Consider the following 10,165-nt stretch of genomic DNA (forward strand, 5'->3'; position numbering starts at 1 on the left):
AATTTGTAGTTGTATTTTTACCTTGAGATTTCCTATGGGTGGGGATGAGTTTGGTTCTGAATTGAATTCTTCCTTGGAAGTAGCCCAAGGAAGTGAAATGCCATGTCTGTCTCCTTGCTTTGTGAAGGAACCTGACCGAGTGCCACGGCATGGTCCCCCCACAGCCCTACTATGAGGCGTGTGTGGCCAGCGGGTGCTCAGAACAGCACCCCAGCACTGAGTGCCAGAGCATGCAGACGTACGCAGCCTTGTGCGGGCTCCACGGGGTCTGCGTGGACTGGAGAAGGCAGGCAAACGGGCAGTGCGGTAAGTCTGGGAAAGACCTGCTGGTGGTGAAGTGACTCTGGTCTGTTCTTTCCTCGCCTAACGCCTGTTTGTGTTCCTCCACATCATCATGCTTCAATCTTTCCTGAGCTGCTCTGGACCTGACAAAAAGCAGGAACAAATCAAAAAGGTCGTTCCAGTCCAGTACTGGTGCAAAACAAGTGGGAAACAGGCCCTTCGTCTCTCCTGAGCAGCTTAGCGGAGGAGCCCTGTGTGTTATCTAGAGCTTCATCACTAGATGGCAACACACAGCTTCTCTCTGCGTGTTTTGCCCTGCTCAGGGGGACCCAATGATTCAGGGGTAACCACAACCAGTACTGTCGCAAGCACCTTGCAGAATCCATTCATCCCTTCTTGCAAAAGTTGCAGGGACCCTCTTGCTAGGCAGCAGCCTGGGCCGTGCGTACCTTTGGGGCGGGCTGCGTTAACGTGTGCGGTTCGTCTGTTGTTCATCGAAGGGTATGCATGGGTCTGGGCTTTCTAACCTGTGTTGTAATGCTCCACAGAGGCCAGCTGTGCTCAGGATCAGGTATACAAGCCATGCGGGGAAGCAAAAAGAAACACTTGCTTCAGCAGGTGGGTCATTTCCTAAGGCACTTTTCAAGTCCATAACGTGAAAATTGCCGAGGAAGGCTGGAAGCTCACATTCCCCTGGGATTCAGGTGACTGATTGCCCTGGGGCACATTTCAGTCTCTCGTTCATTCCTGTTTATATTCTAATTGTGCAGAGAAGTCGCTATGGACACCCTCCCCTCCCAAAATAACACAGCAGTGTTTGTTGAGGGATGCTACTGTCCTGATGGAAAAATTCTGCTGAATGATCATGATGGCATTTGTGTTTCTGTCTGTGGTAAGAAATAATGTAAATGGTGGGATGGGAAGGGGGGGATAAGACCCTGCCTGGAGGAGCACATTAAGGGGGATGTTCTGGGTATGGAGGAAATGGGGGAGACCTTGATACTCACCCTTTCTAGTTAGGCTGGAAATGTTACAGATTGGCAGTTTCTGCCTGCTCTTATGCAGAAAGTGCAACATTCAAAAGAACAAAGAGGAAGATCTTTAAGATGTTTTGGGCACACAACATGTGACTTTGCACTCTGAATCTCTCTTTGTGGCTGTTTCTCAGATTTCAAGAACTTTCTTCTATTCTTGTCCTCCTGCTTCTGTTGTTTTCCCCCATTCAGTTGTCATTAAAGGAATCTCTAATTCATTTTATAGGTTGCACTGCACAAGATGGGTCAGTGAAACAGGTAAGAAAAAGGAAAATGCTGTCTTTATACTATAGCTGGGTGCTGTGACCTCCTGTAAAAATGACTGCATGGGTTTCTTCTTTTCATTCTAAGATTAAATACCAGTGAACTGCAATGACAGTGGGGAACAAAACAGCAGATTTTAATTCCAGAACTTTATTAATCAATTGAGGTACAGAAGCAGAAATAGCAGTTTCCTGGTAGAACTACCAGGCTTCCCTTCTGGAAACACGTAAACCTGCAGAGGAAGGTGACAGCTAATAGCATTTTTTCTTACTGTTCCCTTCTCCTCCCTCTGGGATTTGAACTCTGATTTCCTTACATAATAAATTAAGACAACCCAGCCCTATACTGTCTTGCAGCAGGCATTAATTAATATAATGCTTCTAGTTTTTGCTCTCTGAACTACTATCCCTATTGTTTTCACAGCCTAGAGAGGCTTGGGAGCACGACTGTCAATACTGTGCTTGTGATGAAGTGACCTTGAATATCTCTTGCTTCCCCCGCCCTTGTGCTAAATCTCCACCTATCAACTGCACTAAAGAGGGTTTTGTGCGCAAATTAAAAACACGTCTGGATGACCCATGCTGCACAGAGACAGTCTGTGGTGAGTAGATAATTCAGATGTCATAATGTGGCATCATTTGCCTTCAGCAGCAATCCTCAAGTAAGATCTGGTACCCCACAGGTACCAGATTCAAATAAACACAGTGGAGTGGTCATTTCTTCCATCTACATGCCAGGAGCTCTTGCTATCAGAAGAGACCTCCTCTGGTCCAGCTTCGTATTCTAAACTAGTGCCATGACCCACCACATACTTACTTTGGAAAATCCCCCATGGACCATTGGGACCACCAGGTGCTTTGCAGGATCCTCTGGCTCTTCTCCTTTCTGAGATGAGAGGGTGATCCTTGCACAGAGATCCATCCAGTAAGGGAGGATGTGTTCATCTTCCAGGCTCCCCCAAGGCCTCCTGTGGAGGTTCTTGATATATGTTTGCCCTCACCTTTCCATTTGCATCCTCCCAGTCCCAAATGCCCACCACAGCACAGGACCTTCTCATCAGCCTGCTCCTAACCCTGGCCATTCCGAGTACCTATAGGAAGATGCAGGACAGGGGATCCTGGCAATGGTGGTGTGATGTTTTTCTGTTCCTCATCCCTTCATTCTGCCAGGCAGTGGTCCATTAGGCTCCTCAGATGCCTTGAGGGAGCAATGGGTACTGTCAGGGTGCTTTGCCTTGCATGTCCCAGCCTTTACATCTTTGGCTCTCATCCACTGCCTCTTCATTTTTTTCACTCTCTGACTCATTTACCTTTACCCCAACTTGTTTCTCTGTCACTTCTCTGAGATGAGGATGTTTAGTTTTTTTAGAGATGACTTCCAGTGGGGGAAGAGAAGCAGAAACAAGGGCCAGAAGTATATGTCCAAGGAAGAGCTTTACAGTAGAACAAGCTTAGAGATACTTCACCTGAACATGTTCCAAAATCCAAAAATATGTGGTTCAAGAATCATCTATTTCTACCCAATTTCTTGGATGTTCAAGCTTTGGTCTTCAAGTAACACTGTTGGATGGGATGCTTTGGCTTACTTTATCTCTGTTGGCTATTGCAGAATGCGATATAAAAACCTGCATTATCAACAAAACAGCATGTGACTTAGGCTTCCAGCCAGTGATTGCTATATCTGAGAACGGCTGTTGTCCTATCTTCTCCTGTAGTAAGTACCATGCTTTCTTAAGGTGTTTTATTTATTCCTTGAACTATATCATTTTTTCTAAATGAGTCAAAATCATAAGCAGTAGCCTCTCCCCTTCCCTCTCAGCCTTTACAATTGGTGCTTTTTTTTTTTTTTGGAGGTGGAGTAACTGGTGCATGTTCTCTGTCACTAGTATTCAGTGAGTTAAGTTATTGATCAGATACTGAATGTCAGTTACATTGAACCAATCCCAAAGCTCTGCTGCCAAATTATGTTTCTAGATTCACATACCTGACCCGGCTTCCCATTGGCTCTGTTATCAGCAAGGTGGTTAACAATAAATAAAAATTCAACTAATTTCAAGTATGGGTAAAAAAAACATGAGGTAGATTTTTCCATATGGAAAATACCAGGATATAGAATTACCCCTCACTTCATGCATAACATCTGAGCAGATATTACATATGGACTTCCAAATAACAATTAGCACCATGTACTAGTTACTTTTTCCCCCCTTTTGTGTGGGCTATTAAGGTTAGTGAATAAGCTCAGTTCTACTCTTTTTCTCCTCTAAATCACTAACAATTCAGAGATGAGTACAGTAACTGTTTACATCATTCCTAGCAAATCCTTTTCATTTTATTTTTTCTTACAGTACCAAAAGGTGTATGTGTTTCTGAAGGAGTTGAATTTAAGGTAGGTCTTCTTCCAGAAAATTCTTTCTGCAGGTTAATGCTGCCTCCGTCAGAATTTTCTGAAGTTGTTATTGTCAACACTCACATAAAAAGCAGGTTTAGAACTGGCCCGTAGTTTTTCCCTGCCACTAGTCTTGTGTACTACTGGAAATGTTACTGAATAGGTAACGCTAGAGACCAGTAGCTTGCTTACTAAATGCGATCTTACCTATGTTTTAGAGTCGAGAAGTTAGAATTGTGATTGAATACAAATTTTAAATCTCATTGGATGTTGTAAGATTAATTACTAGGTCAAACTAAACAAAAATTGATGCATGGAATTTATGAGCTAACGTAATAACTCGTTTAGTGCAGTTGATGCACTTGGGAGTGTCAGCCTTTTGTTCATTTTGTGGTACTGACAGTGTGAGGTTTTAGAGATCTGGAAGTACTCATTTCAGGAAGTTCTTCCAAAAATAAATCCCAAGCATAAGCATTCATTTTTGATAGTCCACGGGATGTTTGTTTACTCTAGAACCCACTGAATTCTTGCCATTGCCTGCCTCCTCTGTCCTCTGTATTTCCAGCCTGGGGCAATGGTGCCTAAAAGCTCTTGCGAGGACTGTGTGTGCACAGATGAGCAGGATGTTGTGACACGGACCAACCGCATCCAGTGTGTTCCAGTGAAATGCCAAACCACCTGCCAGCAGGTCAGCACTGCATGCTCAGCCTCCCCGGCCACGAACAATGGCTGTTGAGGGGATGTACTGTAAAACTGGGATAGTATAACTGCTTCCTCACAGAAAGACAACAGGATATAATCTTCTATTAGATTGTAAAGTCCTTTTTAGGGTGCTGGTTATTTTTGCTCTAGCAAATTTAAAAGGTCACCCTTGAAAAGATGCCCTGAGGGAGAATGATTGCAAACCTGTTAAAGAGAAGTCTGACTGCTGAAAGATGACATTTGTACTGTTCTGTTGGTGTTGCCCATTGTCAGCTCAAAAATTACGATTGTAAAGAAACTGCACATGTGTTTCCAGACACTTCTTGGTATTCGTGAGCTGAGAGTGCACACAAACTGTCCAGTCTATTACTGAATGTAAGCAAAGATGGGTTTCTTTTCCATTCTTGCCCAGATAAGGCCAGACCCACCACCAATCCTAAAAATGGATAAAACCATTATCTGTTATTCTGAAGCCAGCCACACCCACACCCACCAAGAGACCAATGGATACCTAAAACACAGGGGAGGAAAAAATTGATGCATGATCTTCACATGTCTGACAGCAGCAATTCTTGCAGATAGTCATGTGAGACCAAACACTGGTGGTAGATTGTGCAAGTAATCATACGCTGAATCAATTTATTTGGCCTGACTTGTGTGTTAGCCTGAAGAAGAATAGCCAACGACAGGGTCTTCGTGGTAACTGAAGTGCCCAGAAGTCACTATTCAATAAGGGAAAGAAATTGTCAACTTTGATTGTCAGGCTTAAAGTGGTTCCAACAGGTTTCTAAAGACAACAGAAATGAAACCAGAAGGTTGGCTCATTTCCTCTGCCATAGCCAGTGTGGCTTTGATCCAAAGGTGCTTCATGAACAAGACATCAGATAACGTGACTAAATGGAAACTTTATTCCCACAGGGTTTCCGCTATGTGGAAGAGGCGGGTCAGTGCTGCAGCCAGTGCCAGCAAGTGGCATGTGTGGCAAATTTTCCATTTGGCAATGTGACCATCGAGGTAAGCACTCCTTTGCTCTGCATGCAAGACTGAATTATCAAAAAGACCTCAGCATTTTTTGAACCAGTGTCATACATTTTGAGGCTGGGAAGACCTCTAGGAGATTTAAAAGTGTCTGTATTTCCAAAGTAAATGTAGGTGTTTATGCAGCTGCTCTCTGCTGCGTACATCTCATGGGCACCACTGTGTTGAAAACTATGCATCTCTGGCAGAAATGGAAATCATGTTACCACCCCTCCTCCTCACATGCAACAGAGAGAAAGAATTTGGAGGGGATGGTGACATTGTATAACACTGCTTTTGCAGAGATATGTGAGCTGGTTTCACGTCATACTGCTCCGATCTGGAAAGAGTGTCATTATCTTGCCCTGGAGATACAGAGTGAGCTGATATAGCTGTACCACCGCTAGTTCTGAATTTGCTGAGGCAGCAATCAAAAGTGGCATAGCTGCTGTAATATAGTGTGACTTGGTAACACACCCAGGTAATACATCATGTCTTGTGAGCGTAGCATTGTGCAGACATAGGCTGAACCTTGGGCTAGCTCTTTGGTTTTACTACAGCCTGCTACTCCTGTGAACAATCAATGATGCTGTCTCAACCAGTGACTACTGTCTTACATGCTATTGCTTCTCTGGTAGCTCTTGTGTTCTGCATCTTTTCTAATTCATCCTTTTATTCCTTGATAATTTATCTTGCAAGCTAGCTTCTGCTGTGCCAATATATGATTTTTAAGTTTCCCATGAGGAGGCTTTGCATTTATCCATTAACCTCTGGTATAAAGACTTTTCTCCTCTTTCACACTTTTTGCTTTTCTTCCATCTATTAAAAAAGAAAACTGTTGAAATCCTTTAAAAGAATTATTTTTCTTTTGTGTATATTTTATTCCATATACATTAACACACCTACCTTCTGGCATTTCTGTTCATACCTCTATACTCATTCTGCCACCAGCTTTTGATTCTTTCCACCTAGGTGGATAGGCTGGTAGTGGGTGAGCTTGGTACATAATTTGCAGATGTGAGTTCCAGACGTCTCAGCACTTTCAGAGTGATATGAACAAGCAAGTCCCTCTGCCAGTTCATTGACTGTATTACTGTTGAATTATTCTATTTTTACTGCTATACTATATGGGGTTGTGGTTTTTTTTTTTTTTTTCCATTTTTATTCAGGCTGGAAAGAGTTATAAAGCTCCATATGATAACTGTACTCGGTACACGTGCACTGAATCAGCGGGCCAGTTTTCCTTGACTAGTACAGTAAAGGTCTGCCTACCATTTGAAGAATCAAACTGTGTCCCAGTAAGTATTTTAGAGCCAGAAAAAAGGCTTCTGGAATAAGCCCTGCTGCTGATCTGGGAGTTTTCTTCACTGTTTTGAACTAGCCACTTCAGTATTTCTTGATCTTTCTGAACCGATCATCCTTGTTTGAAGGAAATGTGTTTTTTCAGCCCTGAATGGAGTGTCCCATTGAAGTAAACCAAAACTATTTGCAAACAACCCACACATATTACTTGTTGTGGGACAAGCACCAGAACTTGAAAGAGCAGAGTATTGGGGCAATAGCAAGGTGGAATTTTTCATCACTTGAGAAACACCAGTGTTACTAAATGCAATTGAGCAAATGGTAATGCACCATGGACCCTTGGGGGAACCGAAGAACACAGTGTCTTCTGATATGTGGTGCATCAGTAAGCAAAGAAGTGGTACATGAATGAGCAAGAGGTATCATTCATGACCTGGCTTCCAGCAATTAGTCGTTTCCAGTAACTTTCAGAAGCTTCACAGCAGATCTGAAAACCAAAGCAGGGACAAAGACAGCCATTGACTTGAATTAGTTTTGGGGTAGGTTCTGCACAGGTCAGGCTGTTCAATCCCAGGAGCAGCTGTCATTCTCTGGGGCTGGGTTTTTTGTGCTGGCTTCAATACGACCTACATAAGTCAGGCATCTGTTACAGAACATCTTACCTGCCTTGTGAGAGGACATATAGTTTTAAGAAATTTCACTCCCTTCCTTGGTGGATTTTTTTTAAACAGTTTTATATATAATTTGTACACAAATAGGTCTGACGAGGAGTCTGTGTTGGTTAGAGATGAGGGAATATACCTGAACTCTCGTCATTGCTACTAGCTGCTTAGCAATATGTGCATCTGAACTGTTCTGGTTATGTTTGCTTTCAATACAGGGGACAGTTGATGTGACTTCAGATGGCTGTTGTAAAACATGTGAGTGCATTGAATCACTGATTCTCTATTCCAATACTGTTAGGTTCTCCCTTGCTTGTAGTCCGGTTTCTGCATACACTGGGAGTCTGCAGTTTCCAGAGTGGAAGGCTGTTCTTACAGCAGCAGAGCTGTTTTGTGCTTCACAGCTGAGGTTAGAAATCCACTCACAGCTGAAGCTAAAAATCTGCCTCATTCTTCCAATGGGGACACTAAAATTCTTTGCTGAAATACTGTTAGTTTGAACTATACTCCTGATAAAAAAAAAATTGTAGAAAATATGCTCTGTATTCTTCCATCTGGAAATTGCATGGAAAAAAGTGTCTTTTTTTCTGTAGCACCCACCCAGAAATCGTAGGTTGTTATAGTGTCGCAAATGTCATTTATAGCAATTTTAAAAAACCCAAACCCTTCATGTCCCCTTTAGGTCTTGGTTCAAGAGTATCTTTACATGAACTTATACATAAGTCTTCACTTAAGCTGGTCCACAAATAGAAAAGCGCCTTGACCAGCAGGAAATTGCTTTGCTGAGTTAGTGCCTTTTGCACTCTCATTTGTTTTTTTGATTATGCATTTGAACTGTAAAAAGTTTTAGTAGGATGATCTGTCCTTGGTTTCCTAGAAGATACCTTTCAAAACATTTACTCCCCAGTCTGAAGAAGTCTAACAGAACTGTTCTCCTACACAGGTATCGACCTGCCGCATAAATGCAAACGCGATGTGAAAGAGCAGTATATCGTCCACAACAACTGTAAGTCAGCAGCTCCAGTTCCAGTGCCCTTTTGTGAAGGGACATGCAGTACCTATTCTGTGTAAGTAGGAAACATTTCTCTGTCCTTCCCCATGTCTGGTCTTCCTGGGTTCTTGTTGCCAATGGGCTGCAGTTGTTTGTCCCCTTCCTGCTGTTTAAAAGGACCTGGCTGGGAAACTGGGTGTGCAGAACAGCAGTCATTAGCAATGTGACTAAATGTTTTTAGTGTGACAGGAGTGCCTTATCTTAGTTAGGAAAATTGGTCCCTTTGAAAAGACACCAGCTAAATTTATTAACTACCTGTTCTTAAACATGTCCTTTTATGTAGTTTTTGAACAGCTCTGTAGTGGAATTTTTTCCTGCTCTTTGGTCTCTGCATGAATTGTTCCTTTCTGTTTTGCCAGAATGGCCCTAATCCAAAATCCACTGAAGTTACTGGGATTTTCCCCATTGATGTCAGAGGATCTGGCCCTGCATGGCTAGTAGTGTCCTGAGGAAAGACTGTTATGAATAAGCAGAAAAATAGATAGGAAATTTTGCTCCTCTGCTCCTTAGAAGTACCTCCATTTGGAGCAGTAAATACGTGTCAGTTTGGGAAGACAACAGGCAGCAGACTGATGTGAAATCTCATTTCTATAGGTATTCCTTTGAGGCCAGTGAAATGGAACACAAATGCATTTGCTGCCATGAAAAAAGGAGCCACGAAGTGAAGGTGGAACTGATTTGCTCTGAGCATAAGACAGTCCAGTTCACATATGTGCATGTAGATGAATGTGGATGTGTGGAAACAAAATGCTCAAAGAGGAGAACATGAGCATAAACGAAAGGAAACATTCCAGCTCCCATTTAATGCTTCCCTAGCAAGTGAGTAGTTTAGAAAACAGCTGTGAGTAACCTTCAAATGACCATACCTCTCTCTTGTGCTTTTTCCTTCTGGTACTATATGCAGTTATGGAAATTAGCTAAAGATTTTACTCTAAATGTTTGTAGAATAAACTGCCTTTCAAAGAGGACTTGTTCTCCTGTTTCAGTGTGCTGCTAACAGTGCAAGGTGGCTAATGTCTTTAATCCCATAGTGGTGTATAAACCAAGGTTATTACAAGACACTCTAGAGACAGCTGATGCCTTTCAAAAGTCCTGCCTTAAGAAAGTGCACACTGTAAAACCATAACCACACACATCACTTCATTTCCCTTAGAAGGGAAACAGCAATCACTTCCACAGCTGCGGTTCAGTTGGAGAGGCAGGACTCGGATCAGGACCACATTTGTATTCTTCTCCGCAGTGCTCCTGAACCTACTTTGGCTGTGACTATGGGTCACTGAAGGAAAGCAAGGTGCTTTTTTCTTTCTGCACAGTGAACGCTACATCAGGAGTGTAGAAACATGTTTTACAGATACACTACAAAATTACTATATTTACACCCTTATTGTGAGTCCTTATCTCACTGGTGTTTTTCATTATTTGCCAACGTCAAACTCTGAGCTGTGTGTCAGGTGAGAGACTGA

General features: G+C 42.7%; 1 protein-coding gene across 1 annotated transcript in view; it reads left to right on the plus strand.

Moving 5' to 3' along the window:
* The window catches only part of LOC309593002 (mucin-5B), a gene marked incomplete at both ends in the record, with an annotated part of 44,428 nt that extends 34,957 nt beyond the window's left edge, over positions 1-9,471 (plus strand). The window contains 13 exons of the mRNA XM_082317066.1: positions 128-306; positions 831-900; positions 1,053-1,174; positions 1,543-1,574; positions 2,004-2,181; positions 3,189-3,293; positions 3,928-3,968; positions 4,534-4,656; positions 5,589-5,684; positions 6,857-6,985; positions 7,870-7,909; positions 8,595-8,718; positions 9,297-9,471. Coding sequence (XP_082173192.1) covers positions 128-306; positions 831-900; positions 1,053-1,174; positions 1,543-1,574; positions 2,004-2,181; positions 3,189-3,293; positions 3,928-3,968; positions 4,534-4,656; positions 5,589-5,684; positions 6,857-6,985; positions 7,870-7,909; positions 8,595-8,718; positions 9,297-9,471 — 1,414 coding nt within the window. The remainder of the gene's footprint in view (positions 1-127; positions 307-830; positions 901-1,052; positions 1,175-1,542; positions 1,575-2,003; positions 2,182-3,188; positions 3,294-3,927; positions 3,969-4,533; positions 4,657-5,588; positions 5,685-6,856; positions 6,986-7,869; positions 7,910-8,594; positions 8,719-9,296) is intronic.
* Between the last annotated feature and the right edge of the window lie 694 nt (positions 9,472-10,165).

The sequence above is a fragment of the Platalea leucorodia genome (genome assembly GCF_965183815.1).
Source record: "Platalea leucorodia genome assembly, chromosome: 7".
Taxonomy (NCBI): domain Eukaryota; kingdom Metazoa; phylum Chordata; class Aves; order Pelecaniformes; family Threskiornithidae; genus Platalea; species Platalea leucorodia.